General features: G+C 45.8%; 1 protein-coding gene across 4 annotated transcripts; it reads right to left on the bottom strand.

Annotated features, from left to right (window-relative positions):
* Nucleotides 1-4,652: 4,652 nt before the first annotated feature.
* Nucleotides 4,653-20,580, bottom strand: LOC115131287 (histone acetyltransferase KAT2B-like). Of its 4 annotated transcripts, none has more exons than XM_065020287.1 (18): nt 19,333-20,580; nt 18,451-18,577; nt 16,577-16,722; nt 16,413-16,499; nt 16,115-16,296; nt 14,915-15,106; nt 14,702-14,805; nt 14,419-14,544; nt 14,145-14,284; nt 12,130-12,338; nt 8,259-8,385; nt 7,904-8,014; nt 7,610-7,753; nt 7,360-7,474; nt 7,096-7,126; nt 6,871-6,934; nt 6,666-6,750; nt 4,653-5,684 (listed from the first exon to the last, which is right to left on the bottom strand). In XM_065020287.1, exons 1-18 carry the CDS (start codon nt 19,531-19,533, stop codon nt 5,491-5,493), a joined length of 2,385 nt encoding a protein of 794 aa, XP_064876359.1. In that variant the 5' UTR covers nt 19,534-20,580; the 3' UTR covers nt 4,653-5,490. The 4 variants fall into 4 exon arrangements, with proteins under 4 accessions (XP_064876359.1, XP_064876360.1, XP_064876361.1 ...); XM_065020288.1 differs by having other exon boundaries at nt 7,096-7,123; XM_065020289.1 differs by lacking the exons at nt 4,653-5,684; nt 6,666-6,750 and having other exon boundaries at nt 6,898-6,978.
* Between the last annotated feature and the right edge of the window lie 3 nt (nt 20,581-20,583).

Raw genomic sequence — 20,583 nt, 5'->3', positions numbered from 1 at the left:
TGTATTTTACTAATTTTGGGGGGTGATTTTTTTTTTTTACTCTAGTCTAAACTTAAATGACTAATACAAGGTAGAGAATGTGTAGATATTATAATGAACCTAAAAAATATATATAATTGAATCTCTTTTCTTCTTCAATCATAGTTTTTTCAATGTAGAGTTATTAGCAGTGCTATATAGCAGATTTGGCTGATTTAGTGGTCTCAAACCAGTAAGCTTACCAACATTCTTCATCAACAATATGAACAATATGGAGTTAATGACAATTAAAAAGGTAGGAATGTTGTTTCCTTGTCATATAATTGCTACTGTCAATATAGCATTTATTTTTCCAGATAGCATTTCAGCAAAATAATATTACGATGCGAATATTGGGTCAAGACTGAGAACCTTGTTTAACTTTGGTTTCGATGCAAAGCCAGTTGAGAAACACTTGGCTATATATTGTGTCTATATTGTTTCTGGTGCTAAACTCCCTGTGTCTATCCAGTCAGAAGAGTAGAGCCCTGTCCTACAGCTGGGCCCGCTGAGGTCCCTGAGATAGAACACCAAATCCCAGAAGTCCCTGGGAGTATCTTTGTTGACAGACAGTCCTGTTCCAATGACAGAGCAAGGTCTTGAGGGTCACACAGGTAAGTGGGTATGCTTGTTATGGTGATAGTCTATTGAAATGACTAAGAAATAAGAATGGATTACAATGGCACAAAAGGAGGGGTGGACAATTTAGGCAAGCTGGTAGTTACAGCTCCAAAGGAAGAACCCTATGCTGGTCATTTGTGATATTCTTCAAGTTCTTGGACATCTCAATGTATAATGTTTTTGTCATCTGGATGGCATTGAACCCAGATTGGAACAAAGGGAAGCTCCAGAGGGAGACGGCTCTTTCTTGAGGAGCTGGGCCAGGCATTAGTAAGACCTCGAATCCAGAGGCAACATTTCCCAAGGAGCCTGGTATCTGCAGCCATCATGAGGAGGATTCAGGAGGAGGATGCTGGTGCCCCATCCGCCCGACCCACAGAACCAACAACTCCAATACCGGAAGTAAGTGTGAGTGATGTTGTTGCGTGTGTGTGTCTGACTCTTCTACCTTGGCCTGCTGTAACTATATATGTGAGTGAGAAATTTGTAAAATTCCTGAACTAAGTGTAAAATTCCTGAACTGTGTTCATTCTAAATTGCACCCGGTAGTAACGTTAAGAAGCGCTGCGATGTGTGTGGAACCAAGAAAGACAGGGAGACAGTACACATGCATCAAGTGCAAGAAATACATTTGCAACACAAACACAGCAAAACTCTGTCCCTCGTAGTGTGTAGACCGGCCTTAATTTGTGTTCAATGGGGCTCATTTATCATTTCCACAAAATACTGTTTTTAAAATTTGTCTTTAGAATTTGTTCAGTTCAAACCAATAAACATCAATTGTGATAACCTTGTTTCATGTATATTTGTTCAAGATAAACATGATTTTTTTCCCCCACCTATGTCTTGATTATAATTTTATACTTATAAAAAAAATAGCGCTTTTATTGATAAATGTGATCTAGCAGAGGTAACTGGCAAATATTAACCATGTATGCTGTCTATATTGCTTGTAATTGATATGTCAACATCTAAGTATTAAGCATTTTTACATAAATTGATATGGCTGTATTGTTTTAAATACCCAATAATGGTGTGGGTCCATCAGACCTGCGAACATTGGTTGAATAACAAAACATGAACAAAAAAATAATCTCTATCCTTTCTCCATCTCTTATCTCAGGAAACTGAGGCGTGGAGACAAGTTCACAGACACCAAGTTCCTCCGCTGTCCCATCTTCAAACAGAAACCCAGGAAGTCCATGAAGACCCAGCCGTCGTTGCTGGAGAAATACAATGAGTCTGTTGTGGGATGTCGCTAACATGTGCTTTGTGTCCACACATTGAACACACGTTTTACCCATTCAAATCTGTTTGAGAGTTAGTTTGGCAGCTGTGTTTGTGGTAAATTATTTTAATAGTTTTTTTGTCCAATGAAATAATGGAAGGCAGCTTTAATTGTGGTTCATTTCTTAGTTCATTCTTTGTTCTTATCAGTAGGCTGAATTTAGCCAAATCATCAGGGGCATTGGAGATGTTCAAGTATATCTCCCCAAAATCTATATTCTCTCCATCTCACCGTTTCGTGATGCCTGTATTGATTGTTAGCCACCTGTAGAGGGCGATGTTAGAACAGCATTCTGCCGGACGACATGTTCCTCGCACTGTATGGTTGTGTTCAGTCAGTTCACTGTTGTTCATATATGTTTAGCTTGCCTTTTCTAGAACTTTGAATATTCATTTGCCACATGCCGCTGTTTTCATGTGTAAGATGTTTTGGTTTTATGAATAAACATTGTCCATGATTCCTATTCAGCTGAGCCTTTAATGGCACTCAGGTAGGTATACACTCAGGTTGTACTTTAAAAGACACCATCTGAAATATAATTTGTAACCTGCATTACTGTAGCCTGACTGATGCAGCGTAGTGGCTTTACATAAATAGGCTGAAATGTGGGGTTGCCCATCTGCAGCTACCTTAAAAAAACAATGCATCAAATGCTACTTTCTACAAATAAATGTAACTTGTCACTCTGATCTTAAAAATCCTGTCTCGGCAGAAGTGTATACATAAATATATATTCTTTAAAAATATATATTAAGTGGCAGGCCACCACTGCCAAATTAATATAGGGCAAACAAAAATGTTTAGGGTAGGGACGTCCCAAGGATTCCAGATATCACTGACCCGCCACCCACTGACCTGGCACTAAGCTTTCATCTAACCAATTCATTCGTCCCCAACTACCTCTGGAGATGATCAGAAAGATCTGATCACGAGGGGCGCATTCCTCTGCCCAGGGGTTGCTGACGCCTGCCAGACCTTACAATGCCTAGATAGGTATTTAAGTATCAACTTACATGACATGACTTACACAACTTACAAACATGTTATAGCAATCTGTCAATCGATGACAGTTGATGTGGCACGCAACCATTGGTTGACGCATGCAACCTCTGAGCAGGTGAACACGACAATGTTATTTTAATCGTCTACACCTGTTATTTCAATTGTGGGCAATCAGAATATGGATCATATCAGGACACAGGACCCATGTTATTAGCGGCAGGTATAAAAAACGGCATTTTTTTTATATAGATTTGCAAAGTGGGATTTGAGTTGGAACGTCTGAGTCAGTGATTTGTAGCAGGAAAAACACAACTCCAATCCATTAGATTCACTTCTATTTTAATCAGTCTATAAAATAGTCTGTCATTCAAACCATTATTACAAAATCCAGGTTTCTCCTAAAGTTTGAAAAAGTACAAACATCTTCTATACAAAACAGCAAAACTACATAGTATTGCACAATCTTTTTATTTTATCTTCAAAGTACAAAGATATCAATCGTCTAGACAGAAATAATAAGACAGAATAAATTATTTTATTAAGCATTATTCCTTAAAAATTACAGCACATAAATAAGGAGAAACTCTACATAGTTAAAATTAGCCATTATTTCATAGTGCTTTTCTCAAAAGACGGAACATCTCAATGGAAAACAAAAAAGCTCTCACCATGTGATGCTGAATAGTTGCTTGAAAAAATAAATAAGTGCATTTCCATGGTCACCTTTTGCCCTATGGGACTTTTTACATGGACCAGCATGAAGGGCTTCTTCCCCTCCTTTCAGTTTAAAAACAAACCAGGAAAAATATACAGCAAGTAATTCAAGAGGTTTACAATTGTTAAAATTCATACAGACAGATTTAAAATATAATTTTCCTTTTTTGGCAGGATGAACTCTCTAGTAACATACATACAAATTTTGCCCTCATAAATTCTGGGACAGACCTCATCTAAAGTCACGCGTAACACGCACATACAAATAAAACAAGTCAGATTACTATGGTTCCAGGGAGAGGTTTCGCCTAGGTACAGATCTAGGATCAGCTTCCCCTCCCCTAAATCCTAACCTTTACCATTAGTGGGGAAAGTGCAAAACTGACCCAAAATCGGCGTCTAGGTTTTTTTTTCACCCTGCACCATTACGACCCAGTAACACCATATGGAGACAGAGACTGAATGGCTGAGTAACTGACTGACTATCCCTCCCCATATCTCTCAGACAGTCCAGTTCTTCACAGATGTGACGTCTTACATGTGGGTTAGGTCAGCTGAACAGATGGAGGGTTGGGTCAGCTGAACAGATGGAGGGTTGGGTCAGCTGAACAGATGGAGGGTTGGGTCAGCTGAACAGATGGAGGGTTGGGTCAGCTGAACAGATGGAGGGTTGGGTCAGCTGAACAGATGGAGGGTTGGGTCAGCTGAACAGATGGAGGGTTGGGCAGATGGAGGGTTGGGCCAGCTGAACAGATGGAGGGTTGGGTCAGCTGAACAGATGGAGGGTTAGGTTAGCTGAACAGATGGAGGGTTGGGTCAGCTGAACAGATGGAGGGTTGGGTCAGCTGAACAGATGGAGGGTTAGGTCAGCTGAACAGATGGAGGGTTAGGTCAGTTGAACAGATGGAGGGTTAGGTCAGCTGAACAGATGGAGGGTTGGGCTGAACAGCTGAACAGATGGAGGGTTAGGTTAGCTGAACAGATGGAGGATGGAGGGTTAGGTCAGATGGAGGGTTGGGTTAGCTGAACAGATGGAGGGTTAGGTCAGCTGAACAGATGGAGGGTTAGGTTAGCTGAACAGATGGAGGGTTGGGTTAGCTGAACAGATGGAGGGTTAGGTTAGCTGAACAGATGGAGGGTTGGGTTAGCTGAACAGATGGAGGGTTGGGTTAGCTGAACAGATGGAGGGTTGGGTTAGCTGAACAGATGGAGGGTTGGGTTAGCTGAACAGATGGAGGGTTGGGTTAGCTGAACAGATGGAGGGTTGGGTTAGCTGAACAGATGGAGGGTTGGGTTAGCTGAACAGATGGAGGGTTAGGTTAGCTGAACAGATGGAGGGTTAGGTTAGCTGAACAGATGGAGGGTTAGGTTAGCTGAACAGATGGAGGGTTGGGTTAGCTGAACAGATGGAGGGTTAGGTCAGCTGAACAGATGGAGGGTTAGGTCAGCTGAACAGATGGAGGGTTAGGTTAGCTGAACAGATGGAGGGTTAGGTTAGCTGAACAGATGGAGGGTTGGGTTAGCTGAACAGATGGAGGGTTAGGTTAGCTGAACAGATGGAGGGTTGGGTTAGCTGAGCAGATGGAGGGTTAGGTTAGCTGAACAGATGGAGGGTTGTGTTAGCTGAACAGATGGGAGTTTCTATCTAGGACTTCTGTTTTCCTGAGTGGGGCGAGGGATAGTATACTGATTAACCTAAAATCATTCTTCCTACTGGATATATAGCTATCTCTTTTTCTGGTTGAACGCAGTAGAAAAATAAAGAATAAGTAAATAAAAACAAAGACATTTAAAAATCATTAGACCTAAACCATTGCTCCCTCATCCTTGAAGCCCCTCCTATCTCTTCACTTCTCAATGAGACCTGCCTCCTTGATCTTGGTGTAGAAGAACTTCTCTAGCAGGTTGGCACACTTGTAGTACTGGCTCTCTGGAGGGTTGTACTCGCGACAGTTGGTGAAGATGCGCTGCATGTCGGCCATGAAGAGCTTCCGCGTGGTGTAGTACCTGCTCTTCAGACGCTCAGACATCGTCTTCAGGTCTGGAGATAATCACACAACATTAACACGACTCTTGATTGACCTCTATGAAACCAAACGTTGTGATTAACACAATATGACTTAACTAGCCATTACGTGTCTGTCTGTATGTAACTATACCAGGGAAGAAGAGGCGAAGCCCAAAATCAAATCAAATAAGTAAGATGGTCTATTCATATTCAGCGTAGCATCTCAATCTCCATTGAATAGAGGCATTGACATCAACACCACTCATCGAATATTTTAAAAAGTATTCAAATGAAGAGATGTATCCACCAATCCAAAGAGAAGAATAGGCGGGAGCTTGACAGTCCGCTGTTCCGCTCTGTGATTAAAAAAAAAAATATGGCAAGGAGCCAACTACAGGCAAAATCCTAGCGGAAAACCTGGTTTAGTCTGGTTTCCACCAGACACTAGAGGATTAATTAACCTTTCAGCAAAACAATAATCTAAAACACAGGGCAAAATCTACACTGGAGTTGCTTACCAAAAAGACAGTGAATGTTCCTGAGTGGCTGAGTTACAGACTTGACTTAAATCTACTTGAAAATCTATGGCAAGACCTGAAAATGGTTGTCAAGCAATGATCAACAACTAACTTGACAGCTTGAATATTTTTTTTTACAGAATAATGGGACAAATGTTGCGTAATCCAGGTGTGGAAAGCCCTTAGAGATTTACCCATGTTTCCGCCTTCAATAAATGTAATTCTTCAATACATTAGCAAACACTTTCACTTTGTCATTACGGGGTATTGTGTGTAGATGGGTCAGAAAAAAATCTATTTAATCCATTTTGAATTCAGGCTGTAACACAACAAAATATGGAACAAGTCAAGGGGTATGAATACTTTCTGAAGGGTCTGTATCGGATTCAATTCAATCATCCATATTTTCTTGCTTACAAGTTATGTATGGCTATATTCCTTCCCCTGAAGAGTTGACCCAGGCACAGATGTGTTCCATGCGTAGTGCCATACATACCCATGGGGAAGCGGATGACTTGGTAGTAGCCAGGAGCCTCAGTCTTCTTCACTGGTTCCATGAACGGCCAGGCATTCTGGTGACTCTATAACACATAACGAGAAACCTGTGTGTGTGTGGCTACGAGTTGGTGTGTATGTGCATTTGAGAGTGAGTGAGTACGTGAGTGAGTACGTGTGTGCATGCGTATGTGCGTGTCCCTCACCTTAACATGTTGTAGGATGGTCTTCAGGGTGCTGTATAGCTGATCTGGATCCTTCAGCTCTTTCCTGGGATCACAACAGGAAACAGGAAGTTGTGATCACCTCATTTTCTGTCAGAGAGTTACCATTAGCTCACTGGCTAAGCTTTAGAAGGAAAACTTAAAAGCCGTTACATTTGTTTTACTAAAAATAGATGAGTAGAAGCTATAAGGAGCTGAAAGACTCACCCTTTGCCCACCGGTTTCCATCCAGTTTCTCCTGGTGACAAAAAGGAGTTGAGTTAAACTAGAGACACTGTCCACACACTTCTTTACTGCCCAAATCACTGCTACCTCTTTGGAGACTTGCCTTTGTCCACAATGGCACCCTATTCCCTATATAGTGCCCTACATTTGACCAGGGCCCATGTAGGGAATAGGGTGCCATTTTGGACACATCCTTTGAACCTATGCTGAAGGTAGACTAATATAATGACAGGAGGAGAAACATACGTATTCCAGGAATGCTCTCGATGGGAATCTGTCGAACTCCTTCCTTAAAACAGGAAAGTCCTGGGTAGACCTTTCTGATCTGAGCTTGCTTCCTCTCTATCAGTTTCTTTATGATCTGAAAGCGAGGATGGAGTGAGTGAGGGAGGGTGTGAGAGAGATAGTGGAAGTGAGACCGAAAGAGAGAGAACTTAGGTAGTAACTCAATTTATTATACAAATAGACATTGTAGACATGCACACACCACACACACCTCTTTCTGCTTCTTGATAATGACAGAGAACTCCGTGTAAGGGATGCTGGGGTTGAGCTCACAGCCCATCAGTGTCGCTCCCTCATAGTCTTTGATGTAGCCCAGATACTTGGCCTTGGGAACCTTGATGTCTTTAGAGAAGCCCTGAGACAGAGAGATGGAGAGAAAAAGAAAGACAGAGAGCTGTAAGAATGGTATTTTTTTTTTAAAGAGACTGTTTCTTGATGTTTCCCTACATTACAAGATGACCAATGCCATTTGCTGATCTTTTTAAGCAACCAATTATGTACTGACCTGCTTTTTGAAGTAGCCAATGGCATACTCGTCTGCGTAGGTGAGGAAGTTGAGGATGTCGTGCTTGATGTGGTACTCCTTCAGATGGTTCATCAGGTGAGTGCCGTATCCCTTTAAACAATAGGTAGGGGTCAAAGGTCAAAACTGACCAATCAAGAAGAGTGAGGCACGGAGCTCAATGGCAGTAGAATGAATATCAGTCATATCAGTTAATACCAACAGAAATGCGACCCAGAACTGTTTGTTTGTGTATAGGCAAGTCCTATGGTCACTGTCATGTCAAACATGTCCATAGGAGTTGGAAAGAGAGCACAAACAGATCTGGGACTAGGTTAAAAGAGCTGCATTCTCGTACCTTGACCTGCTCGTTGGAGGTGACTGCACAGAATACGATCTCTGTGAAGCTCTGCGAGGGGAACATCCGGAAGCAGATCCCTCCGATCACACGGCCATCTTTGATCAGCGACAGAGTCTTGTGCTTTCTGTTTGGAGAGACAGTGAACGGTTCCCAATTTATCATTCAACTCAATAGCTCATAATACGCAACTGGGTTCAACTTCTGCTTTAGAGTTAAATGGGGGGCGGCAGGGTAGCCTAGTGGTTAGAGCGTTGGACTAGTAACCGGAAGGTTGTGAGTTCAAACCCCCGAGCTGACAAGGTCGTTCTGCCCCTGAACAGGCAGTTAACCCACTGTTCCCAGGCCGTCATTGAAAATAAGAATGTGTTCTTAACTGACTTGCCTGGTTAAATAAAGGTTTAAAAAAAAATAGATAAAAAAAATAGATACAGCCAGGTGTAATGTTCAATTGTTGCCACTGTTTACATAACGTTGAGGGGTCAAACCTCTGGTTACAACTGTATAGCAACTTCACATTAAAAGTTTTCTTTCTGTGCTACAAAGTTGGGACTATATTTCTCTTTGGAGGTCAGTCAATCAGGGTAGAACTCTAAATCAAATCTTATTTTATTGGTCACATACACAAATTTAGCAGATGTTATTGCGGGTGTAACGAAATGCTTGTGTTCCTAGCTCCAACAGTGCAGTAATATCTAACAATTCACAACAACACACACAAATCTAAAAGTAAAATAATGGAATTAAGAAATATATAAATATTAGAACGAGCAATGTCGGCATGGCAATGACTAAAATACAGTAGAATAGAATACAGTGTATAAACATGAGATGAGTAAAGCAGGATGTAAACATTATTAAAGTGACTAGTGTTCCATTTTTAAAGTGACCAGTGATTCCAAGTCTATGTACATGGGGCAGCAGCCTCTAAGGGGCAGGTTTGAGTAACCCGGTAGTAGCTGGCTAGTGATGGCTATTTAACAGTGTGAAGGCCTTGAGATAGAAGCTGTTTTTCAGTCTCTCGGTCCCAGCTTTTATGCACCTGTACTGACCTCGCCTTCTGGATGATAGCGGGGTGAACAGGCCGTGGCTCGGGTGGTTGATGTCCTTGTTGATCTTTTTGACCTTCCTGCTGTAGGTGTCCTGGAGGGCAGGCAGTGTGCCCTCTGTGATATGTTGTGCAAGCCGCACCACCCTCTGGAGAGCCCTGCGGTTGCGGGCGGTGCAGTTGCCATACCAGCCGGTGATACAGCCCGACAGCATGCTCTCAATTGTTGTGCCTTCTTCACCACACTGTCTGTGTGGGTGGACCATTTCAGATAGTCAGTTGATGTGTACGCCGAGGAACTTGAAGCTTTCCACCTTGTCCACTGCGGTCCCGTCAATGTGGATAGGGGCGTTCCCCCCCCTTTCTGAAGTCCACGATCAGCTCCTTTGTTTTGTTGATGTTGAAGGGGAGGTTATTTCCTGGCACCACTCTGCCAGGGCCCTCACCTCCTCCCTGTAGACTTTCTCGTCATTGTTGGCCTACTATGGTTGTGGCGTCTGCAAACCTGATGATTAAGTTGAGTGAACAGGGTGTACAGGAGGGAGCGGAGCACACACCCATGTGGGGCCCCTGTGTCGAGGATCAGTGAAGTGGAGATGTTGTTTCCTACCTTCACCACCATGGGGGGCGGCCCGTCAGGAAGTCCAGGATCCTGTTGCACAGGGTGGGGTTCATAGCCCAAGCTTGATGATGAGCTTGGAGGGTACTATGGTGTTGAAGGCTGAGCTATAGTCAATGAACAGCATTCTTACATAGGTATTCCTCTTGTCCAGATGGGATAGGGCAGAATGCAGTGCAATGGTGATTGCATCATCTGTGGATCTATTGGGCGGTAAGCAAATTGAAGTGGGTCTAGGGTGTCAGGTAAGGTAGAGGTGATATGAGTCTTAACTAGCCTCTCAAAGCACTTCATGATGAAAGAAGTGAGTGCTACGGGGAGATTTAGTTAAGTTATTTTTGCTTTCTTGGGTACAGGAACAATGGTGGACAATGGTGGAAGCAAGTGGGGACAGCAGACTGGGATAGGGAGAGATTGAATTTGTCCGTAAACACTCCAGCCAGCTGGTCTGCGCATGCACTGAGGACGTGGCTAGGGATGGCGTCTGGCCCAGCAGCCATGCGAGCGTTAAGATGTCTCAGTCACATCGGCCATGGAGAACGAGAGCCCACAGTCCTTGGGAGCAGGCCACGTCGATGGCACTGTCTTATCCTCAAAGCGGGCAAAGGTGTTTTTTAAATTTTACCTTTAAAATTAAAGGCAAGTCAGTTAAGAACAAATTTTTATTTTCAATGACGGCCTAGGAACAGTGGGTTAACTGCCAGGGGCAGAACGACAGATTTGTATCTTGTCAGCTCAGGGATTCGATCTTGAAACCTTTCGGTTACTAGTCCAACACTCTAACCACTAGGCTACGCTGTCGCCCCAGCTGTCTGGGAGAAAAACGTCAGTGTCCGCGATGTGGCTGGTTTTCCCTTTGTAGTCCGTGATGGTCTGTAGACCCTGCCACATACATCTCATGTCTGAGCCGTTGAATTGTGACTCCACTTTGTCTCTGTACTGACGTTTTGCCTGTTTGGTTGCTTTACAGAGGGAATAACTACACAGTTTGTATTCAACCATATTCCCAGTCACCTTGCCATGGTTAAATGCCGTGGTTCATGCTTTCAGTTTAGCGTGAATGCTGCCATCTATCCATGGTTTCTGGTTTGGGTAGGTTTTAATAGTAACAGAGGGAACAACATCCTCTATACACTTCCTGATGAACTCAGTCACCGTGTCCGTGTATACATCAATATTATTATCCGAAGCTACCCGGAACATATCCCGTGATCAAAACAATCTTGAAGCATGAATTCTGATTGGTCAGATCAGTGTTGAATAGACCTTAGCATGGGTACTTCCTTTTTGAGTTTCTGCCTATAGGAAGGGAGGAGCCAAATGGAGTTGTGATCTGATTTGCCAAAGGGAGGGCGGGGGAGGGCCTTGTAGGCATCCCGGAAGAGAGAATAGCAGTGGTTGAGTGTTTTAGCAGTGCGAGTACTGCAGTCAATGTGTTGATAGAACTTCGGTAGCGTTTTCCTCAAATTTGCTTTGTTAAAGTCCCCAGCTACAATAAATGCAGCCTCAGGATATGTGGTTACCAGTTTGCATAAAGTCCAGTGTAGTTCTTTGAGAGCCGTCCTGGTATCGGCTTGAGGGGGAATAAACACAGCTGTGACTATAACCGAAGATAATTCTCTTGGGAAGTAATACGGTCGGCATTTGATTGTGGAGTATTCCAGGTCGGGTGAAAAATAGGACTTTAGTTTCTGTACATTATAACAATCACACCACGAGTGGTTAATTCTTAAACATACACCACTGCCCTTCTTCTTCCTGGAGAGTTTTTTTTATTTCTGTCTGTGCGGTGTACTGAGAACCAGCTGGCTGTATGGACGGGGACAGTATTTACACATTAGCCAGTAATATACTCGGAAGCGGTGGATGGTGTGCTCGCCTCTTGAGTTGGACTAGAAGTCCACTCCAAATACATCTTCTCCACGGGTTCTTTGAGCAGCCTCTGGGATAAGTTCAATTGCCCTGGGGGGTGCGAACAAAGGATCCAATTCTTGGAAGTCGTATTCCTGGTCGTAATGCTGGTGAGTTACCGCCGCTCTGATATCCAAAAGTTATTTCCGGCTGTATATAATAACACAAAAAAACGTTCTGGGCTAATAATGTAAGAAATAATACACAAAAAAACAAAAATACTGCAAAGTTGCTTAGGCGCTATAAGGAATGCTGCCATGTCTGTCGGCGCCATCTTTCATGGTAACACTCACGGGTCAAAGACGAGGCGTGTGATATACTCTTTGGGCATGCGAGGCAGCTGGTGAGAGAAGACATTCTGGAGGCCCACCAGCCACATGAGGATCCTCTTGTTGGGCTTCTGGTTCAGGGAGTTCCCGATGACGTGGAACTCTATCACCCCCCTCCTCTCCTCCAGGCGTGCTGCCTCATCACGGGCTGAGTGGGCCGACAGTAGACTGGTCTGGGGGTGGGGAGGGAATGACGTCAGCCTTACTCATTATCAAGTCCTATGACAGCACTCATTTTGATTTAGCAGTGTCCATATATTTGTCCCATTATCATTATTCTCAGCAGCAGCAGTAGCTTCACCATAATCATCACCTTCAAACCTCAATACTGCCTCTAAAACATTGACTTAGTGGGAGGTTCTGAACTGCAAGTCAAATATAATCTAATATCCACTAACTGATTTTTAACAGAGATGGAATAGAGAGTGTTAAGCGATGGAAGTATTGATGACTATGTGTTGGACTGAAGAGATGGAAGTATTGATGATTATGTGTTGGACTGAAGAGATGGAAGTATTGATGACTGTGTTGGACTGAAGAGATGGAAGTATTGATGACTGTGTTGGACTGAAGAGATGGAAGTATTGATGACTATGTGTCGGACTGAAGAGATGGAAGTATTGATGACTATGTGTCGGACTGAAGAGATGGAAGTATTGATGATGTGTCGGACTGAAGAGATGGAAGTATTGATGACTATGTATTGGACTGAAGAGATGGAAGTATTGATGATGTGTCGGACTGAAGAGATGGAAGTATTGATGATGTGTTGGACTGAAGAGATGGAAGTATTGATGATGTGTTGGACTGAAGAGATGGAAGTATTGATGACTATGTGTTGGACTGAAGAGATGGAAGTATTGATGACTATGTGTTGGACTGAAGAGATGGAAGTATTGATGACTGTGTTGGACTGAAGAGATGGAAGTATTGATGACTATGTGTTGGACTGAAGAGATGGAAGTATTGATGACTATGTGTTGGACTGAAGAGATGGAAGTATTGATGACTATGTGTTGGACTGAAGAGATGGAAGTATTGATGACTGTGTCGGACTGAAGAGATGGAAGTATTGATGACTATGTGTTGGACTGAAGAGATGGAAGTATTGATGACTGTGTGTTGGACTGAAGAGATGGAAGTATTGATGACTGTGTGTTGGACTGAAGAGATGGAAGTATTGATGACTGTGTCGGACTGAAGAGATGGAAGTATTGATGACTGTGTCGGACTGAAGAGATGGAAGTATTGATGACTATGTGTTGGACTGAAGAGATGGAAGTATTGATGAATACGTGTTGGACTGATTGAGGTCTAGATTCCATCAGATCAAGAGTTAACCGGTGATAGCAGACAGCCGCATAGCGGATGGATGTTTTGGTGGTGTTGGAGGTGGAACTGCGTTGGAGCCTTCAAATCGGTGAGCAGCTGCTCTTGCGATCATTGTCACGAAGCCACACCCTCCCCACTCGAGTTAGAAGTTCAGACACCGAAAGTGTAGGCTGTATAGAAATAATGACGCTCAAATAGACGAATCATTAAACAAAATAATGAGTGTTTCTATCATCATAATCAGGTGAATACTACATCTTACATTCCAGCACGGGGTTGTGGCACCTTAATTGGGGAGAATGGGCTCGTGGTAATAACTGGGGCGTAATTCGTAGAATGGTAACAAATACATCAAACAATTGGTTTCCAGGTGTTTGATGCCATTCCATTTGCTTCATCCCGGACATAATTATGAGCCGTTTCCCCCTCAGCAGCCTTCTGTGCATTCCAGTGGTCGAACTTGAAGGCTGCATGGGATTTCTCCAAAGGTGACTCCCTGCAGACAATGGCAATGTCCACTTTAGGTATAATGCAAGGAGCCGCCTTTGAATTTGACAGCTCTAACGCAGTTCCACCTCAGGCACCGCCAAAACAATCTGTATTCGGAAGTCGGCTGATTGATCAGAGCCCTGAGTGTTTGATGTTACCTCTGGTCCCAGCATGGAGGCGGGGTCGGTGATGGTTGCCATGACTTCGTTGATGAGTTCCATGGGGATGTCCCCGACAATCCTGAGCTTCTTAGTCTCCTCATGGGGGAGGGGCTCCGATGGCTTCCGCTTCTGTCCACCTACACAGGTAGATCATATGTAAAGTTTCCCCTAGAAACTGATCTAAAGAGAGATTGTACCCCTAATGGTTAAGGTTATAATTTGTGGAGGCTAAGCTGATCCTAGATCTGTGCGTAGAGCCTGTTGTGTTTACCTGGGCTGGGTTCCAGAACAGAGGCGGTTTTCCTGGCAGGACTGACACTGCCACAGCTGGATGGGTCCACAGATACTGGGCTGGAGTTGTAGTACAGAGGCCTGGCCACCGGGGGCGCACTGATCACTGTCATTATACACAAGGAAGCTCATCAGATTACTTTATCAATGGAAAGTAGCACTCATCATATCAATCACATCACAACTTTCCCTACTTTTAGGCAAGGTAAAACTCTAAGTGAGAGTGTGTTGGACAAGCTGGCTAAAGGTCAGGTGTGTTTTACCTGTATGGATGGGGATCGGTCCTCCTGAGGACCCAGACAGGAATTCTTCACTCCAGATGGGAGAGCTGTGACTGTACACCTCCTCCTCCAGCATGGACAGGAACCTACAGCACACAGATATCATCATCACACCTACTGTAGACCAAGACTAGGAATCCTCCTCTATCTCGTGTGTGTGTACGTTTGTGTGTATGTGAAGAATTTGTCTCTTACTTGGGGAAGTGTGTGAGGATGAGAGTGCGTTTCTCCGGGGGTAGCTTGTCCTTCTCTTGCCTGGCCTGCTCTAGCAGCTGTTTCCTCATTACAGTGAAGACGGAGCGCAGAAGGGTCCGACCGAAGATTTGGGTCGTCTCGTACCGCGGTAGACTGTCACAGAACTGAGGGACGTTGCAGTAGCACAGCCATCTGGGGGAAAACACACCACAAAAATGTGGGTTTGATTCTGGGTTATATAACGGTGATACAATTTGCATGAAATGTACACATCTATTGGAATGAAGAGAAAATGAATCTGTTGGTAGCAAGTTATGGGAGTGACTGGGGCTACTGGGGACTAAAAACACCATAGCTACCCTATGTTTAAGTGTTTGAGAACACACGATTGTGTGTGACTCAAAATGGGTCAAAATCCCCAAGATCCAGGGGGGAAAAGGGGACCTTGTGCATTTCAGGTAAAACAACAACCCAATGTTTATATCCCAGGACAAATCATGTCTGGTGTGGATGAACAAAGTCTACATGGGTGTGATGGCGCACGTGGACGCACGCGTGCGCCCGCTGTAGTCAGCATGTAAGCATTCAGAACATGAAGCCAGTCCACCGTGTGGTCAGTGCATTAGGAATAAACATGTCATGACTGGGAACGCATCATCAAAGGGCGCCTGCCAGCAGTTGCATTCATATCATCAAAGCGTGCCTGCCAGCAGTTGCATTCATATCATCAAAGCGTGCCTGCCAGCAGTTGCATTCATATCATCAAAGCGTGCCTGCCAGCAGTTGCATTCATATCATCAAAGCGTGCCTGCCAGCAGTTGCATTCATATCATCAAAGCGTGCCTGCCAGCAGTTGCATTCATATCATCAAAGCGTGCCTGCCAGCAGTTGCATTCATATCATCAAAGGGCGCCTGCCAGCAGTTGCATTCATATCATCAAAGCGTGCCTGCCAGCAGTTGCATTCATATCATCAAAGCGTGCCTGCCAGCAGTTGCATTCATATCATCAAAGCGTGCCTGCCAGCAGTTGCATTCATATCATCAAAGCGTGCCTGCCAGCAGTTGCATTCATATCATCAAAGCGTGCCTGCCAGCAGTTGCATTCATATCATCAAAGCGTGCCTGCCAGCAGTTGCATTCATATCATCAAAGCGTGCCTGCCAGCAGTTGCATTCATATCATCAAAGGGCGCCTACTACCTGGTGTAGTGGACTTTGTACCCGGCGGCATCATCAGCAGGAGCCCGCTGTCGTCTCTGTGAGGGCGTCTCCAGCTGCCAGTAGTTGATCTGGTTGAGGAACATCTTGGCCAGCTCCACGATGGTCTGACGCTCCTTGGAGGGAAGATGGCTGAACTTGTACTGGACAAAGTTATTCACCCCCTGTTGAAGAGACACAGAGATCATGTAAATAACATATAATATATACATCTTGTGTAAGTGTGATCTAAATATGTATTTTTTAGCTAAGCATGTGCGTATTTGTTGTGTACACTTGCCTGTTCAATGCTAGGTTTCTCAAAGGGAGGACTCTCCTGTGCCTCCACCACAGGTCTGCCCATCTGAAGGATGCATTTCCTCAATAGCTGAAGGTGAAAGAAGGACATTGTGAGACAGATGCACTGAAAGTAATGTGTTGCTGACATGTTGAGCTGTGGCCTACCTTGAAGAGGGAGAAGTAGACTTGTTTGGTGTCAGCATCCTCCTCTTTGTGGACACATGTGTTCAGGTACTCCACGTCCAGAGCAATGCCCAGAAGCCTGTTCATCTCCTCCTCTGAAACGTTCTCCAGGTGGGTTACATGGTCACCTGAAAAGGAGAGACAGTGAGTGAGAGTGCGAAGACAGACTTTAGTTTTGATGACCAATGTGTCCCTGAAAACCTGTTACCTCCTTATTATCTGGATTTCTAGAACATTCCACCTGCCTATATCATGCCCTTACACGAGGCAGTGGCACCCCATCCCCATGTCCCCCCTCTGACCCTCTCTCCCCCTCCAGTACACAGGGCAACCCCTCCCCATGTCCCCCTCTGACCCTCTCTCCCCCTCCAGTACACAGGGCAACCCCTCCCCATGTCCCCCTCTGACCCTCTCTCCCCCTCCAGTACACAGGGCAACCCCTCCCCATGTCCCCCTCTGACCCTCTCTCCCCTCCAGTACACAGGGCACCCCATCCCCATGTCCCCCTCTGACCCTCTCTCCCCCTCCAGTACACAGGGCAACCCCTCCCAATGCCCCCCTCTGACCCTCTCTCCCCCTCCAGTACACAGGGCAACCCCTCCCCATGTCCCCCTCTGACCCTCTCTCCCCCTCCAGTACACAGGGCAACCCCTCCCCATGTCCTCCCACTGACCCTCTCTCCCCTCCAGTACACAGGGCAATCCCTCCCCATGTCCCCCCTCTGACCCTCTCTCCCCCTCCAGTACACAGGGAAACCCCTCCCCATGTCCCCCTCTGACCCTCTCTCCCCCTCCAGTACACAGGGCAACCCCTCCCCATGTCCCCCTCTGACCCTCTCTCCCCTCCAGTACACAGGGCAACCCCTCCCCATGTCCTCCCGCTGACCCTCTCTCCCCCTCCAGTACACAGGGCAACCCCTCCCCATGTCCTCCCGCTGACCCTCTCTCCCCCTCCAGTACACAGGGCAACCCCTCCCAATGCCCCCTCTGACCCTCTCTCCCCTCCAGTACACAGGGCAACCCCTCCTAATGTCCCCCCTCTGACCCTCTCTCCCCCTCCAGTACACAGGGCAACCCCTCCCCATGTCCCCCTCTGACCCTCTCTCCCCCTCCAGTACACAGGGCAACCCCTCCCCATGTCCCCCCTCTGACCCCCTCTCCCCCTCCAGTACACAGGGCAACCCCTCCCCATGTCCCCCTCTGACCCTCTCTCCCCCTCCAGTACACAGGGCAACCCCTCCCAATGCCCCCTCTGACCCTCTCTCCCCTCCAGTACACAGGGCAACCCCTCCCCATGTCCCCCTCTGACCCTCTCTCCCCCTCCAGTACACAGGGCAACCCCTCCCCATGTCCCCCTCTGACCCTCTCTCCCCTCCAGTACACAGGGCAACCCCTCCCCATGTCCCCCTCTGACCCTCTCTCCCCTCCAGTACACAGGGCAACCCCTCCCCATGTCCCCCTCTGACCCTCTCTCCCCTCCAGTACACAGGGCAACCCCTCCCCATGTCCCCCTCTGACCCTCTCTCCCCCTCCAGTACACAGGGCAACCCCTCCCCATGTCCTCCCGCTGACCCTCTCTCCCCTCCAGTACACAGGGCAACCCCTCCCCATGTCCCCCTCTGACCCTCTCTCCCCTCCAGTACACAGGGCAACCCCTCCCCATGTCCCCCCTCTGACCCTCTCTCCCCCTCCAGTACACAGGGCACCCCATCCTCATGTCCCCCTCTGACCCTCTCTCCCCCTCCAGTACACAGGGCAACCCCTCCCCATGTCCCCCTCTGACCCTCTCTCCCCCTCCAGTACACAGGGCAACCCCTCCCCATGTCCCCCTCTGACCCTCTCTCCCCCTAGTCTTACCCAGTGTATGAGAGCAGCTACGGCAGGGGTCCTGAAGGTTGAAAGTGTTGGGCTGCTGGTCTGTACGGGGTGGTGTGGGAGGGGGGTTCTGGCTCTTCCAGCTGTTACACTTACAGGCCCCCTCAGCCTACAGCACAGGGTTCCACCGGTTAGAAACACACACACTGTATGCACACATACACACATGTTTAGAAACATAACGTAATAGGAAAAATCCCATTGAATTTATATGCATAAGTTGACAAAGACCGCTTGGCTACAAAGTGGCATAGCTAGGCAATGCCTGTTGGGCCAGCCCTCTCTCACTACAACTCTTAGCTGGAGTCAAACTGTGCACAGGAACAAGAGCCAAGGAACAACAACAAACCCCGCCCCCCAGCAGCTGTCACTGTCAAAACAAAGACGCTGTCTCTCCCTGCAGATGATATATAACTGCAATAAATACTTTCTATTTTACCACAGTGCGCTGACAGACGGAAAAAACACTGTCACTATCCCAGTGGGGTGAATTACGCCCCGCACGCTCCCCTTGCTGGAGGCATTCCGCACCAAGGCATGCAGGCTAACCTGAATTTGTCAAAGCACCTTGAGAATGTTTAGTCCACTCTCCCGCCTAGAAATACATATTTTAACATTATAATATGGGAGCGCTAAACTGTACATTTTGCCGTTTTTTCCCTGATGTTTATTTCCAATAGGATCATTTTACATAACTAGAGCATGAGGGATATGAAGAAATGCAAGCGCAGCAATGGCTTCCTTTGCTGCGTTTGCATTTTGGTAGCGCTGCAAACCAACAAGCATCTGAAACTCAAACCACTTTCAAAACATTGCAAAATGTATAATTGCTAAATAATGTAATAATGGACTACTTAAAACGACCTTGCAAGATGAATAAACTCCGAGCTTCTCCAGTTTCTTCGGGCGCGGGGAGGAGCGGAGCTGCGCCTTCTTCACCGCGATTCGTGCCGATCCTACCGTGGCGCCCGAACCCTCGGTTCCCCCGGCTCCCGGAGCCGCAGGCGCCGATCCAGCTGCACCGATGGCCGGGGAGCCCTGCTGAATCCCTGCGCTCCCGGACATCCTCGAGACCGAACGGGATCCCCGACCCTGGAATTAAATGGTTTAGGTGTCCCGTTCTCTATTCCACTACTGGAGAATCAGACATGGCGCTGATCCGTTTTTTTTATAGCTCAATGCGCTGATCCCTATTTTTTTATTTGTCATTGTAGGTCCATTTTTCCTCCACTAGGGGAGACAAAATGGGTATTCCAGTGAGTAGGCTTGGCCAGGGGTTCCCAAACTTTTTTGGTCCGCGACCCCATTTTGATATCAAAAACCCACACCATGTAAAACACAAAAGGATTTTTAGAAACACTTAAGATCTGTTTCCTGTAGGTCTACCCTGGCGTGACGTTTTGATAACCATGTAAATCCCTCTCGGACAATGTGGCTTTTATCAACATCAATGATGGGGTCATAATAATATGTAGCTTAAACCGTTCAAAAGATAGAACTACATTTGTAGGAAGAAAACAGAAAGCACTGTTTATTACAACCGCATCTAGCTGCTACTGGAGGTTACGGACATAATTTTATATCAGAATTTCCTGTTTTCAAACCCCTAGTTTGGGAAATGCTGGAGTAGGCTATGATCCAGGGTAGAGGTCACAAAAAAATGTAACCATTTGTAGTGAGAATTTCAAGGTCAAATGTAATGACCTGGGACAAATGGAGTAACATACTGTCATAGACAAAATAATAAGACATGGGAAAAGCAGACAAAATACTCTGGTGATGATGTCCACCTTACAAATACCACAATAATGTACTAGGCCTTGTAGTTACACAATACATATGTAATAAAATGTTTCCAATTATAGGCCCATTATTACATCTTACAATATAGTTTTGTTATTCTGACTCGATATTCAGAGAGCCAGGGTGAGGACAGGTCTGACAGGACCAATAGTACCTTGGTCGATAGTGTGACCTCAATAGGCAAAGCTAAGTGGTCAAAGGTCAGATAAAAATAACAGGATGCCACTGGTGACCTCCGGCGGAGTGGTTGGGGTTCTTTACCCCAGACAGTGTACAGTAGCGTAAGAAAACATCTAGAACCGCTGAAAACAA

This window comes from Oncorhynchus nerka, linkage group LG7 (genome assembly GCF_034236695.1).
Source record: "Oncorhynchus nerka isolate Pitt River linkage group LG7, Oner_Uvic_2.0, whole genome shotgun sequence".
NCBI classification, from domain to species: domain Eukaryota; kingdom Metazoa; phylum Chordata; class Actinopteri; order Salmoniformes; family Salmonidae; genus Oncorhynchus; species Oncorhynchus nerka.
This window is presented reverse-complemented; position numbering and strand designations above follow the sequence as displayed.

Excerpts from the sequence above, each read along its gene's own strand:
- LOC115131287 (XM_065020287.1), bottom strand. The coding sequence starts at position 19,533 with ATGTCCGGGAGCGCAGGGATTCAGCAGGGCTCCCCGGCCATCGGTGCA. Across the intron at positions 16,723-18,450 it reads TAGCTGCTCTCATACACTGG|GTGACCATGTAACCCACCTG; the intron begins GTAAGACTAGGG and ends TCTCCTTTTCAG. Across the intron at positions 5,685-6,665 it reads AGTCATCCGCTTCCCCATGG|ACCTGAAGACGATGTCTGAG; the intron begins GTATGTATGGCA and ends GATTATCTCCAG.